Below are 15867 nucleotides of genomic sequence, written 5' to 3'. Positions count from 1 at the left end.
GCGGGATCACAGCGCCTCCAAGGCGACCAATGATGAAAAGTAATTGCAAAGTGGCCGCAGGCAGGTGTCTCACAACTGGCTGTGGAGTCAGCCTGACTGAGAGAGCGTGTGTGACTGGAGAACCATAACGTGCAGCAGTGACTGGCAAGTCTGTGGACCAATGGAAAGAATGTGAAACTGCTCAAGGTTAGGAGGGGTTCTAAAGTACGCGCGCTTCCCTGCAGCCTTGTTTTACAACCTGCTTGTTGCGGGAATCTCGTCCAGAATCTATTCCAACAGACGTTTTCCCGTTGTAGGGCAATCGGGGAGACTGTCCCCTTTCTAACGGACATCCCTCCGTCAGTCGGACCTGCAGGACCGTCCCGCCCGGTCACCTGCTTCTGTCTTGCTGCAGGAGCAGCTGGTTGCGCCAAGTGCCAGGCCTGGGCTCCTGGCCAGGTGGCGGGATCAAAACAAGCTATTTCGGGCCAGGCGCGCGCTCCCCCGGGGGCCAACCTGGACTCTTGCCCACAATCCCTGGCCGCTGTTCACCTGGCAGACCCCGCTACTCTGTGCAGCCGAGACTGAGTCAGAGGCACAGAATTAGGCCCGGCTTGCCCGGACTGGGCTGATGGAAATGGTCTGTCCTGTGTCCTTCTGACAGTTTGGCTGGTCCACCGCATTCTCTGTACCCACGATTCTGCTCTTAAGACTGCCATCTGCGTCATCCCCAGAGCTGCCTGCGGGGCGGGGGTGGAATAAAGGGACTGGGAGCTCTGCAGAGGGCTTCTCAAGCCCTGGGCCCCAAATTCCGGCAAGGCTCCGCCTCCTCGGCCTTAGTTTCCCTTCGGGAAACTGGAGAATCTTGATACCTCTCTGGCATCCAGCAGGAGCTTAATAAATGGCCAAGTCATTGTTGGCTTTCTAAATAAGGCTCTGTTAGTGGCTGGGTTTGGCCGCAGTCCGGGTGTCCCCGGGCGGCCCGCCGAGGGGCGGACGCAGGGCGGACTATAAAGCAGCGGGGACGCCCCGGGGACACCGCAGCGCAGCAGGAGCAGGATGGAGATCCCCGTGCCCGTGCAGCCGTCGTGGCTGCGCCGCGCCTCCGCCCCGTTGCCTGGGCTTTCGGCTCCTGGGCGCCTCTTCGACCAGCGCTTCGGCGAGGGGCTGCTGGAGGCTGAGCTCGCTGCGCTCTGCCCCACCACGCTGGCGCCCTACTACCTGCGCGCACCCAGCGTGGCGCTGCCTGCCGCCCAGGTGCCAGGCCTGGGGAGGGTGCTGGTCATCCTGAGGGGGATGAGGGAATGACCCCTGACTTTGAGAGGGACGAAGAATCCGGCCACTCAGAGGGGCTTCCGGAGTTCCCCAAGTATGGCATTTTAGAGGTCAGGTTAATGGAGGGGGTCGGAGGTCCCCGTCGATCTGAGGAGAATCTCAGTTCTAAGGGGACTGAGAGCGTGAGGTGGTCACTCTGAGGGGGGATCCCGATGACTTTGACGGAGGCTAATAACCCAGGGGATCTGAGGGTGGGGGATGGGAGGTCAGTCATGCTGAAGGGCATAGGGGTTCCAGTGACTCTTGCAGGGAGGGAATGTTTGTTATTCCTGGGAAAGAGTTTGTAGATTATATGAAGTGACCCTGTGTATCCCAGAGAGGCAGAGAGGAGGGTCTTGTGACTTGAGAATGGGGAGGGGGCTGGCTCCTGAGGATGCAAGTGGTCCCTTGGGGGAGGGAGATGGCAGTAAGGGCCCCAGGACTCAGAGGAAAGGCCTGGGGAGGCAGTGTCCAGGAGGACACATTGACTATGGGGTCATTGGCTGGTCCACCGTATACTCTGTACCCACGATTCTGCTCTTAAGACTGCCATCTGCGCCATCCCCAGAGCTGGGGGGGGGGGGGGGGGGTGAAGGGTTCTCACTCTGTGAGGCCTGAGGTCTCTGACCTGGCAAGGAAAGGGGGCTTCCCTCCCGGTGAGAGGAGGAGATTAGTTCTTCAGGATGAGGAGGCCATCCATGGTTACGAGCAGGAAAAGGGATGCCTTTTTCGGAAGCAAAAGGCATCCCCCCTCTAGTCACTTGCACTAGAACCTACGAGGGAGGCCTGGCTTGGGTCCTGGGAGCCCTGCCTCGCCAAATGACCACGGGACTGTGCACAGGTGCCCACCGATCCCGGGCATTTCTCGGTGCTGCTGGATGTGAAGCACTTCTCTCCAGAGGAAATCACCGTCAAGGTGGTTGGTGAACATGTGGAGGTGCACGCTCGCCATGAGGAGCGCCCGGTGAGCCGCTGGTGGGGCAGCCCCGTGAGCCCGCTGGGGGCTGGCCTACGGGAACGGGCAGCGTCAGGGAAGGGCGGGGCCTCTCAAGCCTCTCCGTTTCCAGGATGAGCATGGATACGTGGCTCGAGAGTTCCACCGCCGCTATCGTTTGCCACCCGGTGTGGACCCTGCCGCCGTGACATCAGCATTGTCCCCTGAGGGCGTTTTGTCCATCCAGGCCGTGCCTGTGCTGGCCCAGGCCCCACTGCGGCAACCACAGGCTGCTGCCAACTTGGGGTCTGGGCACACCTGAAGCCTGGGAACCGCCTCAGGCCACCTCTTAAAGCCGACCTGACTCCGCCCAGCCAGATGTACCGAGCTCGCCATGCCACCACCCCTACACCGATCTGGGATCCAGCCCAGACCCTTCCAACCTAGACTCAGCCCTGATCTCACCCTCACACACCCTCGTTTCCAAACCCGAACACCTTCCTGGCTTCCAGACCCTACAAGCCCATCCCCACTAGCCCATTTCTTGGCCTGCAAACCCACTCAAAACCTATTTCCTTCTCAATATAAAAGAATCACTGACACCAGATTATGATATAGACAGCCCCGTTCCCATAGGCCAATCAAGCATAAACCCTCATCCCCTCTCCACAAAGTCCCAGACTCTGCAGACTTCCCACACTAGATCACCCAAGCCTGGTCTTCCCCTCATTCTCCCCTATTCTCATCTTCTGACTTGAAATTCTCAACCAGTCACCTTCAGACTCTTAAATCCCTTTTCTGACCCCCCGCCCTTGGAAAACTTATTCTAGGCCAACCAGGACCCTCAAAATATAGCTATCTTGCTCATTTCCCCAGGCTCTGCATAATATCCTAACCCTCATCTCCAAGGGCACCCTTGTCACTTTGTCTTGACCCCTAAGTCTCTAACCACAGGCAATCCACTTTCCAGACTCCACCCTTATTCTCCAAGACCCAGCCTGCAGCCACCTTCTTTGATTTCGGTGCTGCTGGATGTGAAGCACTTCTCTCCAGAATTTTTCTCCCTCCCTGAATTCCCTGCTGCCCTATCCCCTCACTCCTCAATAAATGTGCTAGAGCTGTGCTATCTGCTTTATGTCTGGGCTGGGAAGGACAGGCTGGAGCAATCAGAGGCAGTGTACAGAGGGGAAATGTTTATTGGGGTCAGGGGAACATCACTGTCGTTCATACATCTCCCGTAGGATCTTCATGCTTTCTGAGTAACGAAGCTGGTTCCGATGAGATGCCTCCTTCCACCTGCAGTGGGAGAGAGAAAGCAGAGGGAGGGCTCAGCAGTTGGGGCAGAAGCCATAGAGGAGCAAGCAGGTTGGGGATGCTTACCTCTGGCGGATGCGTTTCCAGCGCTGCATGTTGCGATAGATGAGTGTGGAAGGTGAGGGTGAGGGTTCAGAGGGCTGTGTGGATAGAGAAGCCAGGCTGGATGGCCATGTCCACGCTCCACAATATATGTCCCATAGCCCCAGGCAAGTTTTGCAGACCCACCTCATCCTCAGGGGTACCCTGTGTCTCAGGCTGCAGTGGGGATGGAATTCGGGATCTGCAGGCATCTCCAGATGGCCCAGGGGCTGTGGGAGGAGGCAACTTGTACACATCCCGACTCTTGCTGATGGTGACCTCTGAACCCTGGAGACACAGAAGCCCCATAAAAGGTCCAAGAGTCAGAAATGAGGGCCAGGGGTACACATTTTACCCCTTCTTCCTTACACAGTGACAACAAACATGAGGGTCTCCTCTGGGACCTGTACTTGGGAGTCATGTCTGAAGGATGGGGACCTTACCCAGCCAGTCGAGAGATTCCCATCGATGCCTGTGCACCCTCGGGCATCCCCATCTGCTCCTTTAGTTCAGGTGGCTATGCCTATTTACATTAAGGACCCCTTTCCAGCCCCCCAGCTCTTGGGGATCCCAATCTTAGAGGTCACATATATTTGCCCAGGTGAACCCTGTTCCCTCGTTCTCCCAGAATAGGTAGCCATGTGTGTCTGCTCTGGAGAGCTACATCCATACTCCCAATCTAAGGGTTCATATCTGTGTGCCTCAATGGATCCAGGAGACATTTAAGGTACACAGAAAACTGCCTGTCTATCCCAACAGCTTGTGAGGAGGGTACCGTGTAACCATCTACCCACTCCCTCCCTGGCTGTTGGGCAGGACCTTCCACCCATCCCACCTCCTCATCCTCAGGCAGTGGGGGCAACGGTGAGCTGGGTGAGCGTTCGTGCTCACGCACTGAGGGGCTGTTGCGCATCCAGGCACGGCAGATTGGATATAGCGGTGTGCTCTCACTGAACTGAGCCAAGTCCACACTCCGGTCAAACAGCTTAATCACATACGCATCTAGGGAAGTGGGAGCGGGAGGTATGTGAACATGCTTACATAGCCCCTATCACTGACTGCCCTCTAGGGCTACCACCTACTCACTAGATCGCTGTGGCCCTCCTTCGGCTAGCCCATCATCCATCTCCCTTCTCTTCTTCCTCCGCTGGTGGGGGAAGCGGGCAGATGGCCTGTGTGAGTTGAGAGAACATCAGGACCAGCGCTGGGGACTTCTTTTCACCTGGCTGAAACCCCTGCCACCTTACCGTTTGCCAGTGGCCACAATGGAGCAATCCCTGTGGGAAGAGACAGGGCATGAGCAGGCTCACTCTTGAACAAATGCCTGCTCAAAATCTCCCAAAAGACACCTATGGATACTGAGATCAAGCCTGAGATGCCCACATGTTCCCCACTAGCCCTGTAGGCTTTGTGTCCCACCCAAGCCCCTGGGCTCTAGTGCCAAGTACAAGGGGACCTAAGCTTCTGCTGCCCCAGGGTCTTTGTACACACAGAGTGGTTAAAATTGTGGTGGAGGAAGCAGGGGACAGAGTGGTCAGGGCTTGGGTGAGAAAAGTCATTCACCACAAACCCTCAGTTGCAGATCCCACCAGGAAAACTTACTTGTTGTGGGTGTCTGAGGGGGTCTTCCTGGCTTCCTCATCCAGACGCTCCCTGGTAGCAGAAGATAACTGTGGACTCAGGGTTCCAAGGGCCCACAGTGGTAAGGCAATGAGTGGCCTCTCCATTGGGCCCCTGCCTCCCTGAGTCAGGTTCTGGGGGGCCATCTAAATCCACCCAGGACTAGAGGGCCCAACCCCCTCTGACCTCAGGCTGGCCCAGCTCCCAACCTGTCCATGTGACTCTTCTCCAGCAGACACTGTAGAACAGCATCCAATTGGTTCCGGGCCTTGGCCATCTCCAACTCTGGGGAAGAGGGTACCAAGAAAGAGTCAGCTTCCAGGCTCAAGGCAGGTGGGAAGTCAACTGGCTGGGGAAGGACATGCGTAGTCAAACTATCAGGCCCAGGTGTGCTGGGAGGGTGTAGAGGGCAGACTACTTAAGTGATGAGTAAGAGCTCTGGGTTCCTGGGCTGTCCCACCTAAGACAAATCATCTTACCTCACTGAGTCTTGTTTCCTCTTGAAAATAGGTCTCCAAATGATACTTATTTGTTATGACTGTTCTGAGACTTAAATAGGCCTATGTTGTATATGAATCTCTTAGCAGAATGCAATAATAAGTAATATATACAGAGTGCTTATCATGTGCCAAGCATTATTCCAAGCATATCATAAATATTAACCCATTGAATTCTCACAATAACCGTGGTAGGTACATATGATTTTTACCCACTTTACAGATCATGAAACTGAGGCACACAGATGTTTGATAGTTGCCCAAAATCACACAGCTAGGGGCTAAGGATTTGCATGTAGGCCATCTGGCTCCAAAGCTAAAATTATATGGCAGGGACTCAAATGGGACGTGGTATCTAGTCCCCAGATAAACTTTGTTTGGATAAGGCAGTGGAGTTATATTAAATCTGAACTGAATCTGAATGAGCTCACATTTAATTGGGAGATTTCACCCAAAAGACCCCCCACCCCACCCCATTGCCATACACATAATGGAAATGAGATCTGGGCCCACCTTCCTGCATTATCACAGGCCTTGCCTGGCTCTGCAGCCTGTTTTTGCCTCTGTTCATCACAGAACTTAAGGAGGTAATGATGTTATAAATATTCTCTTCTCACCCTGTGAGGTGTTTGCTCTCCTCTTCCAGCTAGTAGGTGCTTTGGCACAGTGCTCAGAGCCTGGAAGGACACTTGGGGATATGCTCTGGCCAGCCCTGGGACTTCCTGAGGAGACCAGAAGATGCACGAATTCCTGACATCACGCAGAGACAGGATAGGGTGTGGATTGGGGCAGCTGAGATTCTAGTGAAAAGCCTTGTTCAGGAGACAAGGTATGGATTATGCCCACATCCCTAGCCCCCACTTCTCTCCTGAACCTCAGATTTTGGGATCTCATGGACTCCAGGACACCTTCTCCTGGTTCTTCTACATATTGGCTCCCACATTATCATTGGCCTCAATGTTTCTCTAAACTTATCCTCTTTCCTGGGCCCCCATCTCAAGGATAGCCCTGCTGTCCCCTAATACCTCCTTGGGCCTCAACAGGGACACCTCTCTCTCTCCTCCATCCCAAATCACCAACTCCTGTCCACTTGGCCTCCTTTTCTACCACTTATCCCAACCCTTCCCTGCTCAACCTGGTCCTTTTCGTTCCTTCCATTGGGTTCCCAACCTCAATCTCCCCTTCTGATCCACCCTCCACAAGGTGGCCAGGGAAGTCTTCCTAGAATCAATCCTGACCCCGATACTCCCCTTAGAACCCTCCACCACTCTGCAGTGCCTCAGGGCAGAGCCTGAGCTCCTAAGCCTGGTGGTCACAGGCCTCCATGATCCTACCTACCCACATCATCATTCCTTCCACAATTTTTTCTGGCATTTGAAAGGCATCTTTATTAACTTATTCAATTCAAAACCCTCCATTGGTTCCCCATTTCCCTCACAGCAAAACCTAAGTCCTAACCTGGGTCCACAAGATTGGTTCCTCTCCCCTCCCTCTTTGGCCTCCATCACCTCACACTCTCTACCTCACTCACTCTGTTCCAACCACCTGGCCTCCCGGCTGGTCCTTGAACAGGCCAGACAAGGCCTTTTCAAAGCTATTTCCTTTGTCTTATTTGATGTTCACTCACATATCCTCATGGCTCTCTCCCTCACCTTGCCTCACTTTTGATCTCACATTTTTTCTGTTTCATTTTATTTCATGTATACCATTTAACATCCTACATCATTTTACTATTATATTTTATTTGGATTCTGTGCCTTTCCCACCGGCCAGTCCTGGGTTCCCATAAGCTTGGTCCCAACCCAAAATGAATTCTTCTCTCTCAGCTTGTTTTCCCATCTACTGCATTTCCGACTTCTGGAATTATTGGGATACAGTGACTTCAAGGGTTAAAAATCTCCTTGTACTCCAGGCACTCAGTACAATGTTTGATTCATAACTATTGCTAGAAATGGAAAAACTGAGACACAGCCAAGTAGTCTTTCTCAGGGTCACGGGGCTGGGAATCCCATGTCTTGCGGCACCACACTGCCCGAGCCAGCACCACTCAATCGCAAAGCAATCTCGAGCAGAGACTGGTAAGCTATGAAGGCGGCAGGAATCGCTCAAAGCCTGACATAGCGATGGGCAGAAGGGCTGCAGGGAGAAGTCTCAGTCTACCTTATCGCGATGACCCTGTCTATCCGGACTCGCATACCCTGGTCAGTCCCGTGCTCTTCTACAGGCCCCCGATCTCAAAACCTCACCTGATTTCTCCACTTTCACCTTCACCGGGAACATGGTTTGGGTCTGGTGTCTGGCTAGTTGGGTCAGAGGAGCCCAAAAGGGCCTAGTGTCACAAGTCAAGGGCAGAGGCAGTCGGAGATCGTCAAAGATAAGCTTCGTGTGCGAGAGGTCTTCCGCCCAGAGCAGCGTCGGTCTACGACAGCCGCCGCCGCCAGCACCTCCAGCTCCCCTCTGGTGTGGCCCCACCGGCAGTCGCTTGTTCCCATTAGTCACTACAACCGTCGATCTCGTACCCTGACCAATTGGCAGCTCTCAGCTCTAAGTCCCACCTTACTGGGGACTCACTTCCGGAAACAAACTAACGACATTCCGGCACGCTTTCTGGGAGGTGTAGTTCTGGCTCAGCCGTAGTAACAGCGCCTGCGCCGCGCGATGCACGGTGGGAGATAAAGGACCAGAGCTACGCGAGTTTTTTGGAACTTATAGTGCTAATAGCTTTTAATAAAAGCCATTATCCGTGCCCTTCTTGCCTCTAATTGGAAGACAAATCTGGCGTTAGGCTTTGTTCCCTTTAACTGAGCACTCATTAGTGCCAACTACCTATTAATCTCTTTTCAGGTACAACCGTATTCACTTAGCAAATATTATTACTGTGGGAGTCAGTCTTCTAGGCACAAGCAGAGTACAAAGCAAACAAAAATATCTGTCCTAATAGACCTTATATTTTGAGGATGGGGATACACAATAAACAAGTAAAACACTGAAATTTGAAATAGTTTGGTTAAGGAAGCTTTCTCTAATAAAGCAGACATCTTCAGAAAATGGGGAACTTCATTTTACCACATATGCCTTGACCCAGATAAATTCCAAAAGGTAGTATTGTGGTCCACACTTTAGATGAGAATACTAAGGCCAAATGGAAAAGCAATGTTTTCAAACTCACATAATACCAGTAACAGAACAGCCCCTAGTAATAGAATCATATTCCTTTCTTGGTTCTGCATCTGTAAAATAGGTTTCTGGAGCAGGACAGTTCCTATTTCAGAAGGGTTATGAATAGTATTCAGTGAAAAGATGCACATAATGCATAAAACATTAACCCTGGAACAAAGTAAGCATTTAATGAATGTTTCTGAATAGTAATAATAATTTTGTTTCAATGTTCAAAAGATCCCAGGAAGTCAACATAGAGAATTAAGGTCATTTATTGGTGTATGTCAACAGAGGACACAGAGATGGGAATAGTATTAGGGGTACTTGAAAGTGGGCTCAAAGTACAGGAGCCCATCCTGGGAGAATGATCAGGTCCCAGGCCTGTGCTGAAGAATTTGTCAGGGGGTACCCAGAGGTATGGTGAAGGAGAGGTAGTCCCCAAGGGCGCCCCAACGGGGCCGGTAGATCTGGAAGATGGTGATCCAGGTGGTGAGTATAATCACCCAAAAAAGGAAGCCCACAGCAGAGCGCCAGACATCTGTAAAAGGTAACAGGAGTGGGTAAGGTTGGCTTCCGCCTGCTCTGTGGTCACTTCCAGACCAGTTCTCTCTTTTCTTCCACAGAGCCCTAGAATTCTGGAACTCCTTTCATCCCATCCCACCAGAGCTCCTCCACCCCTCCACCTCCCAATGGCCTTCTTTCAACTGTACCCTGGACTCACAGCCTTTGATTTGGCTCTGCTCTGTGTATGGGGGGACAAGGAAGGCCTCTCGGAAGAACCAGAAGATGTTGACCAACCAGAGAAAAGGCAGGAAAGCAAACCCACCTAAAGAGAAAAAAGCCAAAATTGGACATAAGACAATTAGTATCTTCCCCAACGCCCACTTAGATGACTTATTTGGAAAGTTCTCCCACACCCAAGTTCAAGTCAAGATCTCTGCAATTAAGGACTCTGATATCAAGGTTCCTCCCTGGGATCCAGGAATCTGGATTCCTCAGCCATCTCTTTGTCAGAACCCAGGAGTCCAGCCCCCAATTCCCCTCTTGGGACCAAGAAGCTCTTGAGGCCCAGCTTCTCCCTCCTCAGGACCCAGTTCCTTCCCTCAGAGCTCGCGCTCCCAACCCAGCGGCTTCATCCCTTAGATCCAAAAATCCAGCCCTACAGACCTCATTCCGTCCCATCTCTTCTCCTGAGACTCTAGGATACTGGTCCTTACCCAGGTAGTACTTGCGGCACAAGTTCAACTTCTCTTCGTTGGACACCCGCTCCAAGTTCATAGTTGCGCTACGGCCACGTCGTTCCGAGGGTCTGAGGGGCAAGACACTGAGATGCAAGAATCGCGAAAATCCACGCCCCTTGTGTGACAAAACAGAGAGAAATTGAAGGAAGGGTTTGCTGAAAGTAGGGCACCCCCGCGCCCACCAGTAAGTGATAGGGTTGAGACGCTCTTGATGTTTACTGGGGTGCGCGAAAAGACCCCCATCTCACCAGTGGAGTTTACTTCCTCCGGGTAGATGCCTTTGCCACTTTCAACTTACGGACGTTTGCGTGTGATGCCGCAAGGATCTCTGGAGTTTGTAGTCTTTTTTTTTTTTTTTTTTTTTTTTTTATAGGCAGCGCTGCACGCATGCGCTCTCAGGGAATTTCTGTCGGATTGTGTGAAGGGCGCAGGCTTCCTACACGTAAGCGCATTAGGGAGTTTGTGAGCGCGTGCTAAGCAAGACGAGGCAGCGAAGAACTACACTTCCCAATGTTCTGAAGCAACGGAAGTGACTTTGAGCCGATCGAGTTGGAGAGTTCTGGTAAAAATGCCTGAATTTTTCAATATTCGGGACTGAGGACAAGTGGAAACGGGCGCAGGCAATAGCCTGTCGGGGTTGCTGGGCGGCGTGGGGTACTTCTGGGGTCTTCAGCCTTCGGTTTACCTCTGTCGTTACACCTCTTCCAGGGTTAACTGCTCCTTTTACTTTAGGATCGGGGCCTGCCGAAATGGGGATCAGTGCTCCTGGCTTCACGACAAACTTTCATGCTGGTGAGACGGCACGCAGCCTGGAGGGTTAACGCCTCCCGGCTATCGCCTTCCTGCTGTCCATCATCCGAGGTCCCGCCTTTTCCGGATTTCTTAGGCCCACCCTACCGCCCTGCTTTTTTCTAGTCGGACCTCTGCCAGTTCCTTCCTTAACCTACACACCTCGGTTGTCTCTCACTTCTTGGTCCTCCCTCTGCTGGTTTCCTTAGGGACATGCATCGCTGATGCACTCAAGATGCTTAGGCTTCTTCCCAACACCTTTGCACATAACCCTGCTTTCTCTGCTCAGGCCCTCCCTTCTTAAATCTATTCAGACAATGGTGCTGCTCAACCTGTACGGGAATCCACAGAACACCGCCCGAACCGCAGACGGATCACACTGGAGGGACCATTTCTTGGGGGCAGGATGGACTGTCCTCTGCAGGCCACCTCCTGATTCCAAGTCACGTGTGCGATGTAGAGGTGCAAGAACATTATGATAACTTATTTGAGGTGAGGATTGCCAGAAATGGGGTGAATTGTGGGCCAAGAGTTCAGCTGAACACCTACTAGTCTCCGCAGGAGTGATCATGGAACTGCAGGAGAAGTACAGGGAGACTGAAGAGATGAATGTGTGTGACAACTTGGGGGACCACCTTATGGGCAATGTCTGTGTCAATGTGCCTGCTTTCCCCCCATTAGAGACCAGAGTTGGAGACATTTGAGTGCCTAAAGGTCACCATTTAAGCCTCCTAGTTTGAGGTCCATCAATAAATGCAGTCCAGCCCCAGAGCTGCTTACAAATCCCCTGGAGGTTTCTGAGTTTGACTACCAAACCTGACCTACTTCCGGCATGAAGAGGATGCTGAGTGGGCAGTAGCTGAACTCAGTAACCGCTGGTTCAGTGGGCAGACTCTGCATGCTGATGTCTCCTGTCACCGACTTCCTGGAGTCATGCTGTCAGCAGTATGAGATGGGGTATGGCAGTAAGAGGGTGGGATGGGCACCTGGAGTTCCAGACTCCTGTGTGTGTGTGTTGGTAGGGCTGTCAATGACAGCGTCCTTTTCCATCCATCCATCCATCCATCCATCCTCAACCCAGAGGTAGCTTTTGCAACTTCATGCATCTGTGACCTGCCCCCTGGAACTTCTGGCAGCAGCTCTATTGGTGGGACCCAGGCTCAGGTATCTCAGGACCAGCTTGCCAAGACTTCTCATACTCTAAAGCTCCTATAACCTGAGATGAACCTGATCCTATGTCTTGATAACAATATCTCAAGTCTTTGGTATCCTAGGACTAGTACTGAGCCCATTCTAAGATCAGCACCTAAGTCCCAACCCCAAACCATCCTGAATCCCAAACCCAAGACCAGCTTGGATCTCTAATCCTGAGGTCAGCTCCTGAGCACCTATCCTAGACCACTCTTAGGAACACTAGTTACTTCATCACCTGCTCTGCCCCATGCTTCTAAAACCCCCCCCCACCCCACCCCTCCTGTCCCCAGGTCACCCCAAGGTCCCAAAGAAAGACATTCCCCAGACCACCAGCAGGGCCACTTCTGAGATCCTGACCCTCTTGCCTTTCACCTCTAACAGGTAGAGATGCTCCTGGCCAGGACCCCTCAAAGCTCCCTTAACTCCCCAGAGCCATCTTTCCCAGCCTCTAGGGTCTGCCACTCCTCCCTGAATAAAGTTCTGTATTTTGAGCTTGAGTCAAGTCTAGCTGCGGGCTGGAGTTTCCTTCCACCCCCACATCCGATGAAAAGGGGAAGTAGGTTGGGCTCTAGCCACAACTGCAGCTGAAGAACTTCAAACAAGTGGAAATTGGACTCAGAGCTCAACACCCTAGAAACCCCCAAGTGGGACTGGTGGAGCGCCTTCGAGCTGGAAACCACCACATCCATCTGAGGCTTTTCAGAGGGAAGACGCCTAGTTGTGGCAGATTGGAGGATTCCCAACTCAGAGGAGATTGGGGTTGGGATCTAAGGTAAGGTCACTTGGAATTGAGTGGGAGTCTTCAGTAGATGAGGACTGGGTCCTCCATCCTTGATTCCCTGAAATGGGAGTCAGTAATGCCTAATATTTAAGCTTACCATCTACCAGGTGCTACCCTAAGAGCTTTATTTCTAATAAGGGTGTTGTTTCTTTTTTTAAAATCACTTGTTATTTTTCAATTATAGTTTAATCTAGTAAGTTTTAATTCTCCACAATACTCCTATGAGACAGATGGAACATGGCAGACGTGGGATATGAATCCACAAGGTCTGGCTTCAGAGCCCTTGCTCTAGCAATCCTGAGGCCTTGTGGCTTCTAATAATGGGTCAGGAGCTGGACTGAGGACTGGGAGCTGGGTGTATATAGATTCTCATCCTATGCCTCCACATCCACTGTTTTCTTCTTCTCCATGGTTTCCTGGGAAATTGGCAAAGGCGCTGTGGCCGGAAGTCCTGCACTCTGCAAGCGCCGCTGGGATGAGGCCCCAGCACCTCTTCTTGTCTGCTGCGCTATTCCTGGCCCAGGCAGTGCCGCATGAAGCCTCTCAACACTGTAGCCGCCTTGAGTACTGGAACCCCGACAACCAGTGCTGTGGCAGCTGCCTACAGCGCTTTGGGCCTCCCCCGTGCCCCGGTGAGGAGCAGAGACGGTGTATACCTACATACACCTATGCAAATATGTTCAGGCTGACTGAGGGGGTGATGGAAATCCTGTGAAGGAATAAGGTTTGGGGGCTTGCTTCTAGGTAGGGGCAGTGCGCCTTAATCAGATAAGGCAGTTATGGGAGTTAAGCCTGTGAGAAAGGTTAGAAGCAGGATCCAGGCAGTGAGAAAGGGGTGAGCTCTACAGATCAATCCCAGCATGGGCAGAGCTTGATGTGGAAGCAGGAGGGGCATGAAGAGTAAGGAGCCTTTTGAGTCTAGCAGGGCTAGTTTGGGGAAGGGAGAATGGAAGGGGTGAGCATGTCTGCTGATGGGCAGATAAAGTCCAACGGGCGAGGCCTGCTAGGATAGGACAAAAAGGAAAGGATCTTTTAGAGGTGGGGCTTGGAAGCCACTTACGAGATCCTGTCTCCCACTAGACTATGAGTTTTCAGAAAACTGCGGGCTCAATGACTTTGGTGATCACGTAATGCATCCCTTCAAAAAGTGTCCTTCTGGGCAGTGCAATCTGGACTTCGCAGAGCTATGTGGCTTCTGTGGCAGCAGAACCAGGGCCTCCACTCCCGAGAGAAGCCGGCAGCGCTGTGAAGAGGTGCTGGTCTGGCTCAGACTGCATGGGCAAAGGTGTAGCCTGCCAGAAGTGGGGTGGGATGTAGAGGGCGTGGTTTGGGATTGGGTGGGTGGGGTCTGGATCAAAGGTGGTGGTGTACCTAGCCCCACTGAAGAGGATAGGGGTGGGGACATTGTATCTGGGGGTGACCAGCTACAGTTAAAGTACAGGGGGTCTGGGTCAGGTGGGGATGTGGCTTACAAGGATGAAAGATTTGGGCTGAGGGGACAGGAGCAGGGTTTACCTCCAGCTCTACTCCTATTCTCAGAAGCCTGCCCCTCCCAAGGAGCCCTGTCCCCTGAAGTTTGAAACACCCAGCGTCCCAAGCTCCCAGGAGACCAGCTCACCGGCCATTTCCAGCCCCTCTCGAACATCTGAATACACCGTCCCTCAGCAGGCCCTGCTGACTTTTGCCCTGCCCCTGGTGCTGGTTCTGCTTGTGACCTCAGCAGCCATCCTCCTGTTTACCCTGCAAAGGCACAGTCCCTATTACCTCTGTCCTGGCTCCAACACCTCTCAAGGCTCTCTGGTGGCATCGGAGGCAGGTGATCATGGGTTTCTGTGCTCCCATTCCTGGTGCGGGGGTTAGTCCCAGACATGTCGAGGGGAATATGGGCTGCAAGCCCAACCTTCCTCCCCCTTATCCCTCCCTCTGTTTCCCAGAGTTGCCAAATCTGGCATCACAGCCCCTATCTCGCCTTCTGGATGAGTTGGAGGTGCTGGAGGAGCTGATTGTGCTGCTGGACCCTGAGCCTGGGCCTGGTGGGGCTTTGGCCTGTGGTACCACTCGACACCTGGCTGCAAAATATGGACTGCCTGCCTCCTGGTCCACCTTTGCCTACTCACTGCGACCTAGTCACTCGCCTCTGCGTGCCCTGATTGAGATGGTGGTGGCAAGGGAGCCCTCCGCTTCTCTGGACCAGCTTGGCACATATCTGGCCCAGCTAGGGCGGGCAGATGCTCTGCAGGTGCTGTCCAAACTTGCCTGATCTGGGGCTCACCCAGCCTAGTACTCAATAAAGTTTCCCTTGAAATTAAGTGCCTGCTGTCTCCTGGACTCATTAGGAGTCCTCTTGAAATAGTCTTAATTGGGCCAAGACCCAGCAGACATTCTCATCTCGCACCCAGAAAAGGGCCCATCCTATCACAAGACCAGATGTGGGAGAGCTGGCCTCGGTGCTTTTGGGCAACCAGGGATCCCTCTTGAGGAGAACTGCTACCCAAGAAAGATCCACAGGCATCCAGCTGGGTTCTAACTTACAATATGTAAGACATTTGTTGCTCTGAAGCCCTGACAGACCCAATTTACTACCGTTTCCCCGAAAATAAAATATATTAACCCTTTGCACTCCGCTGTCCCCTCTCAGGGGACATCGGAATTCTAGCATATCACTCCGATGTCCCCTCTCGGGGGACATTGCAGTTTATTAGTGATTACGGGGAATTGAGTTATTTCAACGCATGTTTCCGCCGCAAAGTAGCGTCGAGTAGCTGGTAGCCAATGTCCAGAATGGTTCGGAGTGCAAAGGGTTAATTTTTGCTCCCAAAGATGCGCTATGTCTTATTTTCAGGGGATGTCTTATTTTTCCAGGCGCTAGGTCTTATTTTCGGGGAAACACGGTACTAATTCTGAACCATTGCCTGTTGAGGCTGATGCGCTTCCTTGGTTCAGAATAGGCGTGGGGCACAGTGA

The 15867-nt window shown here is 52.5% G+C and overlaps 4 protein-coding genes across 20 annotated transcripts; 2 read left to right on the top strand and 2 right to left on the bottom strand.

The window, feature by feature from the left end:
* The first annotated feature begins 40 nt into the window (after nucleotides 1-40).
* HSPB6 (heat shock protein family B (small) member 6) lies at nucleotides 41-3351 on the top strand. Its single transcript, XM_084905406.1, has 4 exons — nucleotides 41-186; nucleotides 297-1236; nucleotides 2135-2257; nucleotides 2361-3351. Exons 2-4 carry the CDS (start codon nucleotides 1039-1041, stop codon nucleotides 2547-2549), a joined length of 510 nt encoding a protein of 169 aa, XP_084761532.1. The 5' UTR covers nucleotides 41-186; nucleotides 297-1038; the 3' UTR covers nucleotides 2550-3351.
* A 49-nt stretch (nucleotides 3352-3400) lies between these two features.
* LIN37 (lin-37 DREAM MuvB core complex component) lies at nucleotides 3401-8390 on the bottom strand. Of its 8 annotated transcripts, none has more exons than XM_084905401.1 (10): nucleotides 7986-8382; nucleotides 6357-6461; nucleotides 5452-5527; nucleotides 5225-5275; nucleotides 4870-4899; nucleotides 4709-4794; nucleotides 4458-4624; nucleotides 3770-3852; nucleotides 3608-3681; nucleotides 3401-3523 (listed from the first exon to the last, which is right to left on the bottom strand). In XM_084905401.1, exons 1-10 carry the CDS (start codon nucleotides 8017-8019, stop codon nucleotides 3474-3476), a joined length of 756 nt encoding a protein of 251 aa, XP_084761527.1. In that variant the 5' UTR covers nucleotides 8020-8382; the 3' UTR covers nucleotides 3401-3473. The 8 variants fall into 8 exon arrangements, with proteins under 8 accessions (XP_084761527.1, XP_084761524.1, XP_084761529.1 ...); XM_084905398.1 differs by having other exon boundaries at nucleotides 3770-3910; nucleotides 7986-8313; XM_084905403.1 differs by having other exon boundaries at nucleotides 3770-3910; nucleotides 6357-6551; nucleotides 7986-8304.
* A 764-nt stretch (nucleotides 8391-9154) lies between these two features.
* Nucleotides 9155-10475, bottom strand: PSENEN (presenilin enhancer, gamma-secretase subunit). Of its 2 annotated transcripts, none has more exons than XM_084905408.1 (4): nucleotides 10388-10475; nucleotides 10116-10254; nucleotides 9620-9724; nucleotides 9155-9436 (listed from the first exon to the last, which is right to left on the bottom strand). In XM_084905408.1, the coding sequence occupies exons 2-4, from the start codon at nucleotides 10174-10176 to the stop codon at nucleotides 9297-9299; spliced, it is 306 nt and encodes a 101-aa protein (XP_084761534.1). In that variant the 5' UTR covers nucleotides 10177-10254; nucleotides 10388-10475; the 3' UTR covers nucleotides 9155-9296. The 2 variants fall into 2 exon arrangements, with proteins under 2 accessions (XP_084761534.1, XP_084761533.1); XM_084905407.1 differs by lacking the exon at nucleotides 10388-10475 and adding an exon at nucleotides 10359-10386.
* A 95-nt stretch (nucleotides 10476-10570) lies between these two features.
* Nucleotides 10571-15530, top strand: IGFLR1 (IGF like family receptor 1). Of its 9 annotated transcripts, XM_084905396.1 has the most exons (8): nucleotides 10571-10701; nucleotides 10872-10931; nucleotides 11243-11420; nucleotides 12504-12894; nucleotides 13337-13535; nucleotides 13984-14156; nucleotides 14443-14719; nucleotides 14838-15529. In XM_084905396.1, the coding sequence occupies exons 5-8, from the start codon at nucleotides 13379-13381 to the stop codon at nucleotides 15161-15163; spliced, it is 933 nt and encodes a 310-aa protein (XP_084761522.1). In that variant the 5' UTR covers nucleotides 10571-10701; nucleotides 10872-10931; nucleotides 11243-11420; nucleotides 12504-12894; nucleotides 13337-13378; the 3' UTR covers nucleotides 15164-15529. The 9 variants fall into 9 exon arrangements, with proteins under 9 accessions (XP_084761522.1, XP_084761521.1, XP_084761519.1 ...); XM_084905395.1 differs by lacking the exons at nucleotides 11243-11420; nucleotides 12504-12894 and having other exon boundaries at nucleotides 14838-15530; XM_084905393.1 differs by lacking the exon at nucleotides 11243-11420 and having other exon boundaries at nucleotides 12504-13535.
* Nucleotides 15531-15867: the final 337 nt, after the last annotated feature.

Source organism: Pipistrellus hanaki (genome assembly GCF_964339955.1).
Source record: "Pipistrellus hanaki genome assembly, chromosome: 15".
Classification (NCBI taxonomy): domain Eukaryota; kingdom Metazoa; phylum Chordata; class Mammalia; order Chiroptera; family Vespertilionidae; genus Pipistrellus; species Pipistrellus hanaki.
The sequence above is the reverse complement of the archived record's forward strand: the minus strand, read 5'-3'. Positions and strand labels throughout refer to the sequence as shown.

Coding starts and splice junctions, on each gene's coding strand:
- HSPB6 (XM_084905406.1), top strand. CDS start 1,039: ATGGAGATCCCCGTGCCCGTGCAGCCGTCGTGGCTGCGCCGCGCCTCC. Junction 1,237..2,134: donor TGGCGCTGCCTGCCGCCCAG/GTGCCAGGCCTG, acceptor GACTGTGCACAG/GTGCCCACCGATCCCGGGCA. Junction 2,258..2,360: donor CTCGCCATGAGGAGCGCCCG/GTGAGCCGCTGG, acceptor CTCCGTTTCCAG/GATGAGCATGGATACGTGGC.
- IGFLR1 (XM_084905393.1), top strand. CDS start 13,280: ATGCCTCCACATCCACTGTTTTCTTCTTCTCCATGGTTTCCTGGGAAA. Junction 13,536..13,983: donor TGGGCCTCCCCCGTGCCCCG/GTGAGGAGCAGA, acceptor GTCTCCCACTAG/ACTATGAGTTTTCAGAAAAC. Junction 14,157..14,442: donor GCCGGCAGCGCTGTGAAGAG/GTGCTGGTCTGG, acceptor TCCTATTCTCAG/AAGCCTGCCCCTCCCAAGGA.
- PSENEN (XM_084905407.1), bottom strand. CDS start 10,382: ATGGGGGTCTTTTCGCGCACCCCA. Junction 10,255..10,358: donor GGGTCTTTTCGCGCACCCCA/GTAAACATCAAG, acceptor TTGTCACACAAG/GGGCGTGGATTTTCGCGATT. Junction 9,437..9,619: donor GCAGAGCCAAATCAAAGGCT/GTGAGTCCAGGG, acceptor TACCTTTTACAG/ATGTCTGGCGCTCTGCTGTG.
- LIN37 (XM_084905398.1), bottom strand. CDS start 8,019: ATGTTCCCGGTGAAGGTGAAAGTGGAGAAATCAG. Junction 3,911..4,457: donor CACTGCCTGAGGATGAGGAG/GTGGGATGGGTG, acceptor CTGTGTCTCCAG/GGTTCAGAGGTCACCATCAG. Junction 3,524..3,607: donor TGGAAACGCATCCGCCAGAG/GTAAGCATCCCC, acceptor CTCCCACTGCAG/GTGGAAGGAGGCATCTCATC.